Source organism: Zosterops lateralis (assembly GCF_965231275.1).
Source record: "Zosterops lateralis genome assembly, chromosome: 1".
NCBI lineage: Eukaryota > Metazoa > Chordata > Aves > Passeriformes > Zosteropidae > Zosterops > Zosterops lateralis.
In genome coordinates this window covers 140937772-140952694 of record NC_139762.1, presented here as the reverse complement: position 1 = coordinate 140952694, position 14923 = coordinate 140937772, and the positions used below count along the sequence as shown (strand labels likewise).

The window sequence follows — 14923 nt, the reverse complement described above, 5'->3', positions numbered from 1 at the left end:
GGAGCTTCTTGGAGGAACTGAGATGCAAATTTCTGAGGGAGCAGCCTGTTACTGTTTATTTCTGTGTGGAGCACATTTGTAGAAAGAAATAAGGTGACATCAAAGAATATAGTCAAATTTTGCCAAGGCTTTCTTCTCCTAATCTATGAAAAATCTATGAAAGTTCTCAATATTTGGTAGCTGCTTCAGCTGAAGTGTTATGATATCAAGACAATTTGCTTTTATTAACCCAGGCATCCCTGTTTCAAGGGATAATTACTAGGTGTTTGGCTTTATAGGTCCTTCTTGTACAAACAATTCTATCCTTTATGAACAAGAGACCCTGAAGATGGTTTTGAGGGAAAGCTGAATACACTAACGGTATCATAACACAACAAGCAGACTGAGACCATAATTAATAACTGTGCTCCACAGTAAACAGATGCTACAATGAGAAATAACATTGCTGAACATATAAAGTCACCTCATATGAAAAGGAAAAAACAATGCAGTTGCTGGAATGACAAATAGCCAGCAAGTGTAGAAAAATTTTCTCATGCAGGGCTTTACCTGCTACAGCAACAAGTGAAATTCCTCACTAAAGAATTGCTCATGACAATGAGCTGGTTTAACAGCAATGAACTGATTTACCAAACTTTATCTGGTCAACGAGGACTCAGGTTTCACTAGCCAGTGATTTTCTTGGGAGCACAGTTATGCAAATGGGGATTTTTGAGAGGAATGACAGAGAAAGACATCTGTGTCTCTGATAAGAAACAGGAAATTTGGCCCTGTGCTAAGGAACAGTGCAGTTGCGCTCACAACTCCAGTCTCCAATCCTGTTATCCAGTTAACACCTTCCATTCACTGAGAATTGTCATTACAGAGGTGGTGAGAATTAGAAAACCAGTTCAGCTGGGCTATTAGCAAGAATTAAATATTTAGAGGACCAGGAGAACTGGACTCATCCAGCACAGAAAAAAAAAATATTAAAAAAAGCTGTTAAGGAGAGGGCAGGTGTTGATGAACTGTTTAAACCAGCCAAAGCTTCCTTATTTACTGCCTGAAATACCACAGTAAACATGAAATTAATTTAAATGCTTCAGATGTCATCAGTTCCATGTCTTCATCTCTTACAGCATCAGCACTTACCTAGGTAAGCTGATGGGTTTGATTTTCCATGTGTAGCATAAAAGTGATATTTGTGGGGACTAAATGGAGTAATACATTTGGAATTAGAGCTCAGTTACTGGTAGAAACATCACTGGGTATAAGATTTCAGACTGCTCATTGCTTTCTCTCCTGACCCACTATTCAGTGATACAACTTGCTGTGGAATTTACTTGTCCATTTTATTTTCTGTTTCAGAATATGGCACTTTACTCATAAATCATTGCCCTACAAGCCCATTCACTGGGTCACTTTACAATGAAACACATTATTTTTTATCTCATTACAATTAAACACTTTGGTAACTCTTTTGTTAGTAAACAGTAGCGTCTGCTAAAATGTATTAGTCAGGATGTTGTAGACAAATTGGCCATCTTCTAATCCAACAGCAGTGCTCCTAAGAGCCCTGAGTTTTTATTAAGGGCCAGGTAACAGCAGCCTGCAAAAGGCAAGTCTGTATTTACAAAGCATCTCTATGTTGCACTGCACTGTTTGAGTGTGGTTATTTTGGGGATTGCTGTGTGATTACAGGTTCTGCTCTTCCATCTGTGATTTACTTTAAAGATAGTATTTACTGAAACAAACCCAGCTCCTTTGAGAACAGCCTCAATGAGAGGTTGGTTCATGTGCTTTACAGCTGGGTGTGAATCATGGCACGAGTGCATATACAAACCTGGGCTATGTGTTTACTTTTTCCAAGGTGAAGTTGATTAGCCAGTCCCCAAAACGTTAACCTCCTTTTGATGCAGGGCTTGTAGCACTTGATGTCCTTGTAGCACCTCAGTAGGACTGTCTGTGCTGGCACACAAATAATTTAGGGTATTCTCAGTCTTGGCTTCCCCTCATTTTGGGTCAACTGAGTGGGAGCTTAGCAGTGAGTTTTGTCTCTTGCTGTACTTCAACACACACTCATTTTACAGCCTCAAAAAATGCTTGTTTTGGTGGCAACTCAGACTGGTGACAGGGAAAATAACACCAGAGAACCTGATTAGTTTCTTGACTGTACAATTGATTCAGCTGTAGGCTCCAGATGTGTCATTCAAGGTGTAACTCTGTTGTCTGTTTGTCTGTGTGCCAGTCAAGACACCACAGTGTGTTTGGGCCCTCCAAACAGGAGTGATGGATGTGACAAAGTGCCCACTGGAGAATCTTGACCTCCTGCCTTGGGTGCAAGGGGTCAGGTGGACACCAACATTCAATTTATCTACAGTGCAGTCACCCACCTGTGAGGAGGACACCTCAGTCTATTTTAAGAGTGAACTCAATGGAATCACTGAGTTTAGGACAAAATTCATCTCTTCTGTCTTCCAGATCCTCATACCTGGGTGGATGACACACCTTAAAACCCTTTTGCTGTATTGTCAATATTTTCCCTGTAGTTATGGGGACGAGGCAACTACCTTAGATTGTGTAAATCTACTTGAATACAACTAAAAATGAGAAGAACCTCTCAATCTCCTTTTGTTTTGCTTTCATCTGAAAAACGTGGACAGTATTTTCTCCTTACACCATCATTAGCTCCCTCCACAATTCATGCTCTAAATCCTTCCAGTCAGGGGTTTATTCTTGCCCCTTTCTGTAGGTAGATGACACAGCAGGCTGGTGGCCTACACCTACTGTGTCTGGACATTGAGATGTTAACCACAGCTGGCTGGGGAGAGATGCTGCATCACTTGATAAAATATAAGAATTTGAATGTCATCGAAATATCACACCATTAAAAAAAATTTAAAAAATCACACTCCTTCTAAAAAAAAGTAAACCCTTTTTATTTGTATATTTATTTTTATATATAAAAGAAATACAAAAAAACAACCCCACAAACAATGCTGATTATGGCAATTCAGTTTTGTCAGCCCCTTCTGCTTGGGCTGCTGCCTCAGATCCACCGGGAGTGAGCAAAGTCCTCCGGTTGTAATGTCCTTTTATGATTCCAGAGTTATTGTTCTCATTAAGAATTTGTTTCTGTTTTTGCCTGTTAAGAGACTGTACAAGTCCTAATACAACAGCTGCTAATGAATACTGTCCAGTCAGTTTTCTTGGTTGTAAGATTAGAGGATTTGGTTGAACTCTTCCTAGAAGAAAATATGTTTTGATTTTTCCTTCCTGTTCACTGATACCTTTGACATAAATTTCTCCCCGGTAGTCGAAGGCAAATCCCCGGTCCTTCAGGATCAGATACGTTTCTTCAGGCACTTGTATTCTGTCACTGACACCTGTGCTGTCCATTCGACTTGCTAAATTCACTGTTTTGCCCCAGATATCATACTGGGGTTTCTTAGCACCGATAACTCCTGCTACGACAGAGCCATGGCTAATCCCTAATAAAAAAAAAAAAAAAAAAAAAAAAAAAAAAAAAAAAAAAATGAAAAAGAAATGAAAAATGGAAGATAAAGTGTATACAATAATGACTAAAACCTATATTTGCACTTAAGAACCATATGAAGCCTGGTTCAGATACACTTATCTATAGGCTTAAGAAAGAGGTGCATATATAAAGAAATTAAACAAAAAACAACCTGCAAAATCTAGAAAACTTGAAAAGTTATATCAACAGGGTTATTTTATGGGACACCCATGTCAGTGGACTCAAAATACTCATCTGTTATCTGTATTCTGCACATTATTGCCAAAGCTCCTGAAAACTTCGTAGGAAAGGTTTCTGGAACTATACTTGTTGAGGACGACCTTGTTAGTGCTATACAGTCAAGAAATTGCATTCTTATGTTCTGTAAAGTAAAAATAATAAAGCATTCTGGGGAGTTATTGAAAGACTGCGTTTTGTAAGATTGTTGCATAAAAAGACAAGGAATAGCTATTTTTTTTTTTCTATAACAGTGATATAAGAATAATTTCAGTAGAGTGTAAGATATCTTTTGGAAAAAGATTTTAGTTTTTTAGTTTCTTTTTTTTTCTTTTTTTCAAGATTTTTTTTTTTAATAATGATAGAAATATTATCAAATACTCTTGCATTTATGCTCTACGAAATCTTTAATGTGATCCACACTTCCTAAGTGTGGATGCCTGTTCCTTGAGAAATCTTGGGAACTATGTGTTTTGCCTTCAAAACTGTTAGGAAGTGCAGATCAGATAGTGATGCTGTGACCCTCCATACTGTGACTGATGAATATACTTCAGTTTTTCTATGAAAGGGCTATCTATAAATGACATTTCCCTTCCAGGTGCTTTTTTGTTTTGGCCAATGATCGAATCAGCATGAGAAGTCATCAAATTTACTCTTGCTATGTGCCATATATTCAAGCCATTTTTTAATGTGGCCATGCAGGATATTCCATCCAGAGAAACAGCTTATCCATCACAGGAATTCAGAGCTGCCACCACTGGTCAGGTCAGAGATGGAATTCAATTTTTGTGCAAAACAGAAGTACTACTCCCAAAGTTTAGGAAAATCTACTTTTGTCCCTTTACTGAAGGGACAAATATTATACAGGGAGATTAATTAGAGACTGCGTGAGTATCAGTCTTGGGGTTGGATCTAGGTTGTCCTGTTCACTTTCTGTGTTATATGTGCAGATTCTTAATACCAGACTTACTGAAGACAGTAAATTAATTATGTTCCCCGTTCACAATTCACTGAAATTTTGAAGTCCTGCAATCACAAAATCAGGGCCTATATTCTGCAAATGGAGTATTTCATATTTCTGACTTTGCCAAGGCTGAAGTCAATTTGAAAAGAGAGGATACGGTATTTGGACTCTCTTAAATTTTGCACGTCCTTGTAGTGTTCCTGGATTGTAGTTCCTCCACTCAGTCATCCTTGCAGACAAAACCCCATTTTAACTCTTGTGTTTGAAGCATGCTTACCAATACGGAGTTCAAAGTTGTTGAACGAATGCTTGTTGATCTCCTGTATGCTTTCATTCAAAGCTATGGAGAAGTCAGCCAGGGCACACAAATGTCCCCATTTGTCTTCACATTGCTGAGGAAAAGTTATACACCAATAATGTTAATAAAGTTTTGCATTTGCCCAGCTGCCACCCATCCCTACAAGTAGCAAGTGTTTGCATTTGGAATCTAGCCTCAGCATTCTAGATGAAAGAGAGGTACACTGCTATTAATGGTAATGTTTCCCATCATGTTATACTTGTATAACTGGATAGAGGGCAGCTTAAAAGGCCAGAGAAAGTAACTTTCTGTCAACAATCTGACAGGCAATCATGAGAATTAACAAGGCATGTGAAACATGTCTAAGACTGAGAAAGAAAGTATAGAGAGGATTGATATTGCTCAGACTCAAGGGTCAAAATCTAGTGGGAACAAGGGATGACCCCCATAAGCAAGAAGTAGAATGAAAGAAGTGAAGGATGTGTAATCCTCCTTTGCTGAAACTATCACCCAGGAAAAACATCAATTCAAGTGCTCTCAGAGATGTAATGATGACATGAACAACAGGGCAAGCCAGGTAATCTGGGGTTGGTTAAGACAGAGAGAAAAGGCTCTTCTGTAGCTCATTAATTGCCTTTGCTTAGGGCAGGCAAGTCCCTCCCTGCTCCTTCTCTTCCATTTCCATTCCTACAAAGCAGTCAATGTACATTTGGGGACCAGCAGTAGGTTTTAATCTTCCCAGAACACCAACAGAACAGATGATGGGGCAAGGACTCTCAAGAGAGGCAGCAGAGTAAGGAACAGCTGTGAGTTTGGCCCAGTGATGGTATGACGTCTTCTCATCTGTTCTGAAACAAGGTAATTCTTTGTTCAAATTTCCATTTCCTAGTACAAAGGATTGTAAGTCTCTCCCTGGGTCATGCAGTCCAGCCCTTACAGTTTTCATCATCCTGTGTGTTTAATACTGAACATGAACATCTCCTTGGCATCACCCAGTTCTGTTCACACCATGCTTGGTCCTTATCCTTTAACTCGCTCTGTTCAGAGCATGCCAACCTCCCTCAGCAGCCTGCACCTCTTAGGTGCTGACAAGGTGACAGACATGTATGTATGACAAGTATATTTAAAACATCCATTAAAATTCCATTAAGCTATTACAGTTCAAGAAAAGAGAAGTTAATCAGTCTTGGAAAGGCAGTGAAGCTTTTCTCCCTTTGAATTTTTACCCCCATCAAGAGTTAAAGGAAGTGATTAGGAGCTGTGTAGCTATAACCAACTATTCTCCCTGGTGTTCTATCCTTTGCTCATGTCTGCACAGAAGCATTTTGACAGTCAAAAATCCCATGCATATCTAGTTTTATGGATTTCTAGCTGTCAGCATCACTTGCTGCTCCGTAGGCGGGAGACGCTCAGCTAGTTACACTCCATGTGTTTTATAATGTATTCTTAACAAACAGTGGAAATTTTCTGGTTTATAAAGCTCATGATAATTTGGTTTCTGCTTTTCAGATGTTGTGATCAATGTGGGCAAATGTGATTCCCAGCCTGTGCCCCGTCAGGGGCAGCACACCCCTTTTGTGCTGCTCTTCCTGGGGACAGGCTTTAGTTGCCAAAAAAACAGATTTCAGCAACAGACGACTTCTCGTTGGATGTATTTTAGAGCCTCATCTAATTTGTTTCCAGGCAAATTCTTGTGCGGAATTATGAATGGATTTCTCTCATCTGACTTATATGAGGTTTATGTCTGACTGTGTGTATGTCCTCTGTGGCTATTTATCCCCTCAACTTGGTTTGCTTGTCCATCAGTTGAACTGATGATCTGCGTTCTTTTTGATGTGTAGTTCTCATGCTGTCTGTAGATATGCTGTATCAAAAAGGTATAAATGCAGCATTACACTTGCATAAGTACAGTTAATGGCTCCTCTCTCTTCCTCATTATTGGAGGTTGTCAGTCATGCTCCTGTCTGAGTTACTGAGGTGGCTTTAGAGTATGGCTGAAGATACAGACAGACCTGATCCAGATTCACATTGGTGTGACTGAAAGGAATTTTTTTTCTCTTCTAAACCTAAATTTGAGGAAAGAATCCATATGGTTCTTGTTCCAAGCACAAGATGGCATTTCAATTCATCAAGAAGTACAACTGCTGTCTGCCAGAAGCCCCAAATGTCTATTTTATTTTAGCAAAACAAGTTTTATGAACAACATGAAGATAACACTTATATTTTCAAATATGAATGGTCAGAATAATCACAAGCTTTAATTCTTAAAGAAAAGTATCCTCTTACCTGTTTTTCAGGTGATAATCCTGACACGGCCATGTATGTGCTGCCAATTGTTTTAATTTTTTCAATATCTTGAAATCTCTCTTCACCTAGTAACTAATACATATGTAAAAAGAAAAATACTGTCACTTCTTTAATTCTTAACACAAAAATGTTTCTAAAGATGTGAGAATGTATCTTTACACCTGTGGAACTTCCAGTCAGTTATGTAACAGAATTTATTCTGGGTTCTGAGGAACACTGATCTGGAACTTTGGAATTCCATTCTAACCCAACCCAAACCATTCTATAATTCTATGACCTTACACAGTCAATGGATGGAGGTAGATGCCTCCAAAAAAACCCTTTAAGAGACCAAGTCCTCTTACATCCCCTGCTTCCCTCTACCTAGTGTCAGATTGGACTCCAGCATGTCCATTGGATCATTCGTTCTATACATTTGTTATATATTTCCCCTTCTAACAAAAATTCCAAGAACCGATGGGAAATGGTAAATCCCCGTATCTATTTGGGGTTTGTATAGCTATGGGTGTGAAGTAGGTATAAAGAACTTGTAAGATTGAGACTCTGGAAGAGGAAGAATAAATTTAGTTGAGTGACTAAAGCACTGAATGAAGTGGGAGTGAAAGTTTGGTCCCTATTCCAAGACCATATTTATGGTTTACCTAAAGACTTGCCATGGAATAAAAACCAGAGCTTACATTCCTTGAAAGACCTTAGCAGAATTCAGGATGTGGGTTTTTTCAGTGACAACAGAGTGTGAGATATGGGCATTAATCACCTCATCACAGGAAAATATTTGTTGGTGGTCTTAATGCCAAATACCCTGTGAAACTTCGTGATAAGCTGTATAGTATCTAATAAATTTAAGGATCAATATGGTTACGGCATCATGGGAGAAAAAAAGCGCTTCACCAAGAAAAGGAATTTTAAACTTTCAATTCTAAAGGCTCAGTTTTGTTGAGGTTTAAATGGAAAGTCTTTTTGTGGTCAGGCAAAAATGTAACAAAATATTTTCCCCTTTCTTTTTGTATTATACTTTTGTGCATTATGTTTTCCATCTTGTGGGTTGGAATTTCCTGTCCACTAGAGGGATTGCTTCATTCAAAGGGAGACACATACCAAAGGCATAACATGAAATATCCCCTGCCACTGCAGTAACCCCAGCCAGAGTCAGCCCCAGCTCTGGGGCCCTGGAAGCTTTGCTGTTGGTGTGCAGATATCACACCATCTGTCTCTAATGGGAGGCTGCACACAGGGAATACAAAGCCATATGGTTAATGGCTCCTGTCCAAGCCAGGAAAGTCCAAAGACTTGACCTGCTTCTCATTTTTCTTCAAACTGCCAGAACAGCCCATTGTGTACCTTTCTGTCTTTCAAGGGCAGCTCTTCCAACTGCTCTCTTAAAGAAAAAGATAATTTCTTGTAGCTCTGCCTCTGAGCAGTCTGAGAGCACCATGTGTGTGGGCAAGGGGAGAAAATGGTCTTGCTTGAAACAGTCCATATTTTCATTTCCAGATGGTTGCTGGAAGCAACAGCAAACAGCACACTAATTTAAAATTTATAATAAATATCTAAAATTACCCTTTTTAGCAAAGAAAAACACCACTGACTGTAATGCAATTTAAAAAAAAACTGATCTCACTTGTTTTCTTTCCTCATTCATTACCGTTTCCAAATCTCCTGTTGGTTTCTTTTCCCCTCCCCCTGTTTTATATGGCTTGTCCAATAGCTTCTTTCCTTTTTCAAATAATGATCTGTCTACTAATTACTTTCTTCATAGTATGACAGGATGATGGATTTTGATATTGGGGAAAGATATTCCAACCCAGTCCTGCATCAGCTGCCATTTGTTAAAACATTTAAAGCAGGCTGCTAATTTAACATGATAGTCCAGGGACACATCTTCAAACACTAGAATGTGGTTTGTATCCAAAAAGAAACTAATGGCTTGATGCTGCAATTCATGTACAGCCAAGGTTGTGTGGAGGTCAGACCCTGGGACCACATGTACAAAACTGTACAAAAAAGAATACTGCAGGACATGGCACACAAATGCAAAGTAATCAAAGAATCTGAAAGCAGGATCCAGTGTTCTGTTGAAACCTCTGCTTGTGGCAATATAATACATTGGTATCCATTGTGATATACCCTGTAAATCACTGCAGGATAAATAAAATGCAGGAAAATAAAAGGATCTGTGAACAATAAAGCTGTTCTGAAAAAACAAATCTCAAGTACAACATTAACATACATAAATGACAGATTAAAAAGTCTTGAAAGAATACTACATTGAAAAAAAATCCTTCAAGACTCATCTGCAGAAATGTTATAATGTTAATTTTTTGGTCTAAAATTTCTAAGAAAGGGAGTTTAGCCCTCTATGTGTCTTAGAACTACAGTCATATAAAAAGCAATTATAAAAGTAAGTTTTCAATGTTCATATTTGTTTCTTTATGCCAGTCCAGAAACTAGCACCTCCTGTTCTGCCTCAGCTGGCAGGAAGACCGGATAATTTGGAAGTCAGAAAATTTGTGAACCATGAGGGAAAAATAACAACTGAGTGAAGGTTGTATTTTGACAATAGTCAACCACCTATTCTGCAAAACTGACTTTTGTATCACATTCTTCCATTCCCTAAGAAAGACCCAGCCACAATTTGACACTCCTCTGTGGGCACCTACCCCATGCAGTCATCAGTGACAGGTTCTGTTCCAACATTCACTATTTATTTACTATTTCTTTGTAACTGGCTTTGTCTCTCTAACATAGATCTATTATGTGGAAAGCAAAGTAACAGATCCAGACTGTAACCTTGCTGTGTTGCATTAACAAGGAAAACCCTCTAAAAAGAAGAAATAACACAGATTTCTTTCTTGTGTACCCATCACATTTTCCAAACCAGGTCAATTTGTATTTTTACCACAGCTTACATTAGATGCATCATTTGGGCCCTGTAGACAGATCATCTCTAGTATTATTATCTCTGTAGGGAAAAGAGGAAATTCACAGTGTAGAATCTGATATGAGCTTAGGAACTCAATTCAGTTGTCTAAATATGTATGTCCAGTGTGATCCAGAGTTTTCTTGCCTAGAAAACCTCCAGTGGCTTCCACAACACACGTTGTCTGACAATGCAGTATGGGAGCTGATAACCCCGTGTGGGTGCCCCAAATCACTTAAGATGTGTCAAATGCCATCAGGTGCCTGTGTCTTACACTCCTGTGCTAAGATTTCTGCATTATGGTGTCTCTACAGAGGTGCTCACTTGATGCTGAGAAGCAGAGTTTCCCCATGATAACAGAGCTGTTCTGCTCTCAAGCTGTACATCTGCATTTTGCTCCCGGGGCTGTACTGGAACAGCAGGCAATCTTGGCAAGGAACACAGGGAAAAAGGAAGGAATAGTGACATTGTATAGTGTCAGTTACATGGAAACATTGCTAGCCCTGAAACATTGCACCTGGAATGATTTCTGGTTCCTTTTCTGTGGATAAGGTTACTCCTTTCAGTTGTTCTGTCTGGCATATCACCTTTCAGATTGCTCAGGCAGAGTAAACTAATGACATGACCATGCTGCAAGTAGGTTAGCAGTCAGCAGGGGATCCCATAATTTCATTTGCTACCTGCACCAAGAACATATCTCTTCTTCAATGAAACATGTCTGGGACATAATACAGTCTCTAATTAGGTCCTTTATTAATTACAGAGAAGGTGTTAGGGGCCTGACAGTAATATTGTGTTAGGGTTTTGATTAAAACCTTGTCTTCAGTAATTGCCAGAGCAGCAAAGGAATTTTGTTGTGAAGATTACATGAATGTGCATGACAAAATAACTTAATGCAACGACTATTGCTATGAATTAATTAAAGTTTGAGTGGTAATCATTTTAATCAGGTCTGGAAATAAAAACAAAACTATTAATCAAGAAGGATGCTGACAGCTGTGCTAGATCCTGGAGGTAAGAAGCAGTGATTTATACCCATGGGGAATACAGTGCGGGAGCTTAGCAAGTGACAGAGCTCTTCTTGTGATGGAGAAATTTTGTTCTTTGTTAAAATGCACAGGGAAGAGTTTCCTGTGAATTCTTCTATTTCTCACTTGTAGTTTTAGTATCACCATACCAATTATATGGATAAATTCTCAATTTCAGTGTCAGTAATTTTAGCCTTGGTACAGTCTTTGTGAGCAACCACTCATTCCCTCATGCAGATGCCCAGGATGGAGATCACAGACCAATGATACCAGGATATTTTCTGCTTCCCTTTTCTATCTGGACCATTGCAGTCTTCTACATAGGTCCAATCTCTTTGATAAGTAGAGGTGGTTCCAGTTCTATTTTTACCATTCTGGGAGCACAGGAGTGCTGGACACTCCTGAAAAATGTCTGCAGTATAGAGATTAAAATTCTCTCTGCTAGCTAATTTTGGCAGTACTTTTTCATCCTTCCTGGTTTCGAAATTGTTTTAAAGCTTTTCATTGACCAATGATTTGTCTCCTTTCTTAATTCCTCTTGGGCTCATTGCAGGACATGATACCACCTGTCTAAGCTTCCTTACAAACTGCTTTGGAGAGTATGCAAATTTATCCTGACTTCCTCTCTTCATTTACCAAATTTTCTTTGCTTCCACCTAACAAAAGCTACACTGGGGATCTGACTTTTCTTCTCCTTTTTATCTTTTCTTATTATTATTTTTTATCTTTCCCCTCCTTAGCTCCTTTTCTGAAATTAACTGGACAGAATATTTAAATAAATTCCTTTTCCTTTCTGTGTCCTTTCCATTAAAAAAAAAAAATCCCTTCACCTCTGAATTCCTCAGTGAAACAAGCATCTGAACTTCATTTATCTCTTTATAAAATTCCTAGCCAGACAAGTCTTCTCAGTTAATATGTCACCACCACCTTTCATTCTCTACCTAACATTTGCTTCTGAGCTGCGTGTTTCACATTTAACTGGACATTGCTTTGCCCTTTAATATTCATTGAGTCCATTCAACCAACACATTTAAAGCAACATCTTTGCCTGTTAGTATTTAGACCACTATTTTCCAGAACAGTTGCAGATATGCTCATACTTCTTTCTTCTGCAGAATTGAAGTATTTTCTACTTTCAGATATTCTGGTACAGATTTGTGCTTTTATGGATGTTTATACTTGAGCATTGTTTTCATTCTCTGTCTCATTAGATCATTCCTACCAATGTTTGGCAGGATGAAGGGCAAAAAAGCAAATCAGACAATTGTAATATGAGAAAAAAAATCAGAGAATTATTGGAAGCAAAATAATTACCAAATTTGATAATTTAGGATGACATATTTGCCATTTGGAAACTCATATTTTAAACACTCTCAGGTTTCCTCTAGTAGATGGTATTACCTCATCAAAGTCTGCAATGATTTCATTCAGTAAGCGCAGACATTCTACTCCTTGGTTATTCATCTCAGTCTGGGAATAAAAGTCAGCAAATCCAGGAATAGAAGCAAACATCACACCAACAGCATCATAGGACTGAGAGTATAATTCCTAAAAAAACAATGAGGAAAAATGAAGTGGTAAAATAAGGGACAAAATGTAATTGGCAACAATTAAAATAGTTTTCTTAATTATTTTGCATGAAAAATACTTTAACATCCGATATTAGCATTAGTATATTAACTGCTCCGGGTTCAACAGGAGGAGGCTGACAGCTCTTAATGTTTTTATTGCAGATTATATGCAGAGTTTTCCCTTTTTTTGAATGCCAATTATTTCTGCTTCTCATGTAAAGCAGCTACACCAGCAAAAGTGAAATGGAAATTTTGCTTTTAATTTATATGGGAAATGACTTGAAGACATGAAGGATTCATTACCAAGTACAAATACCAGTTATCACATTTTCTGGTGGATAATTTGTACTTCACACCACTGCAGCTCTTTACAAGTTTGTTTATTCACAAGTTTTCAGAAAACCCTTACTCTCTGGTAAACTCTGGTTCTCCTAAGGTGGGTGTGGAGCTTTTTGGTTGCCTGACTCTGGGAGATGTTCCTGCTCTCAGGGTTCGAAAGGAGGGAGAAACAGAAGTGGGAGTGATAATAGAGTTACTGGAGAGGACAGAAAGCAGTTTATAAGGGATCAGTGACAGAAGGATATTAGGATAAAATATGCCCTGGAATAAGCTCCCACTTGCATTATTCGTATAATTCACTCTGGTACTGAATGACAGATTTATTTCTGGAGGGGCTTGTGCCATTACATATGTGAAAACGTTGACAGTTCTTGTCTGAACTAGAGCTAATTTTTAGGAAAAAAACTAATTTCAACTTTAAAGATTCCAAATAGTGCTACCACAACTCCTGGTATGCTTTTCTTTTGGCTAATATACAACCATCATATGTATTCTCCTTTGACTTTTTTTTTCCTGGCTTCAACTTCTGTAGTTTTACCTAATGGTGGACACTTTCATATCTGTTTATGAACATTTCTTATTTTGTTATGACCTGAGGTACATTTTTTTTAACAAAGTTCTTGTTGGTGGCTTTAAGAAATTTTAATGCTTTGGTTTCATGATAAAAAGATTTACTGCTGGTTGCCATGAAAACTTGACATGAGCAATTTAGGCCCTTCTTTCTTTATCCTGCTTCTCCCTAGAAAAGCATCCTGAACCTCTGCTCTTTGATATGCTGCTAATGCTTCTGCTTTTCCAGGCTCTTATACAATGTGTCTTGGAGTAAAACTGGGAAATTCTTCTGGTTTCCAAAGCCACTGTGAAGCTTTGATTGGAGAAAACATGATGGATTTCCTTCCTGCCCTTACCCTTTCTTTCACTGAAGAGCATCTTCAGGGTTGTGGAAGCCACACTCTAAGAACATTCTTATTCCCTTTTGTGGGTAAAAACCATTAATTTGTGGATGCTTATGAAAGATTTGTCGATGTGTGCTAGGAAAAGTGTGAATACACTGAGCCACACTCTTGCCTTGGATCATGAAGATAGAAAACAACTGCCTGAGCCCTCAGCTGCTCCATTTTTCTATTTTTGGCAAGAAGCATGAGGATAGAAATAATACATCCATAAGAAAACGCTACAGTACACATTTGAGAATTTATTTTTTTTGAGAGCAGAGAAATTAACTTAATGGCCAGACATGAACTGTAGGATTGAGTGCACTGAAATCTGGTAGATCTCACTGACTACCAGCTCATGCATAAATCATCCCCAAGTACAGTAACTCTGGAAATTGCCTTACGAAAAGCAGGGGTGGTGGAATTTAATTCAGTGGCAAATTATTGAAACATCAAGCAGTGATCCATGGGGCATCTGCTGGCTTCTGAAGATTATTATGGATGTGACCATACGTGAATGAAAGTGTAAGATGGGAAACTTATTTTCTGAAAATCTCTGATGCAGATATGCCAGAACACACTCTTGCCTGGTATCAAGGTCTGCTCCATTTGCAATGAAACATTTTAACCTGGTTGCTTTCACACTCACATTTTCTCATGTGCATAGCAGGGTTTCTATGGCACTTTCATACCCACAGAGTGTAAAATTTCTCAAGAGTGATTTCTAAAGTGCCTTTTCTTGTAGCGTCTCACTGTTTCATCCTTCCTTAGGTGATACTTGAAATCAGAACACAATTCCTCATTGTGCAGTCTAATTTCTCTGGCTAC

General features: G+C 38.5%; 1 protein-coding gene across 1 annotated transcript in view; it reads right to left on the bottom strand.

Annotated features, from left to right (window-relative positions):
• Nucleotides 1–2760: 2760 nt before the first annotated feature.
• ADCY8 (adenylate cyclase 8) overlaps nt 2761–14923 on the bottom strand; it is a 120756-nt gene continuing 108593 nt past the window's right edge. Inside the window, exons 15-18 of the mRNA XM_083867583.1 lie at nt 12652–12798; nt 7282–7374; nt 4975–5089; nt 2761–3470 (exon numbers count right to left, since the gene is read on the bottom strand). Coding sequence (XP_083723709.1) covers nt 2983–3470; nt 4975–5089; nt 7282–7374; nt 12652–12798 — 843 coding nt within the window. The 3' untranslated portion in view covers nt 2761–2982. The remainder of the gene's footprint in view (nt 3471–4974; nt 5090–7281; nt 7375–12651; nt 12799–14923) is intronic.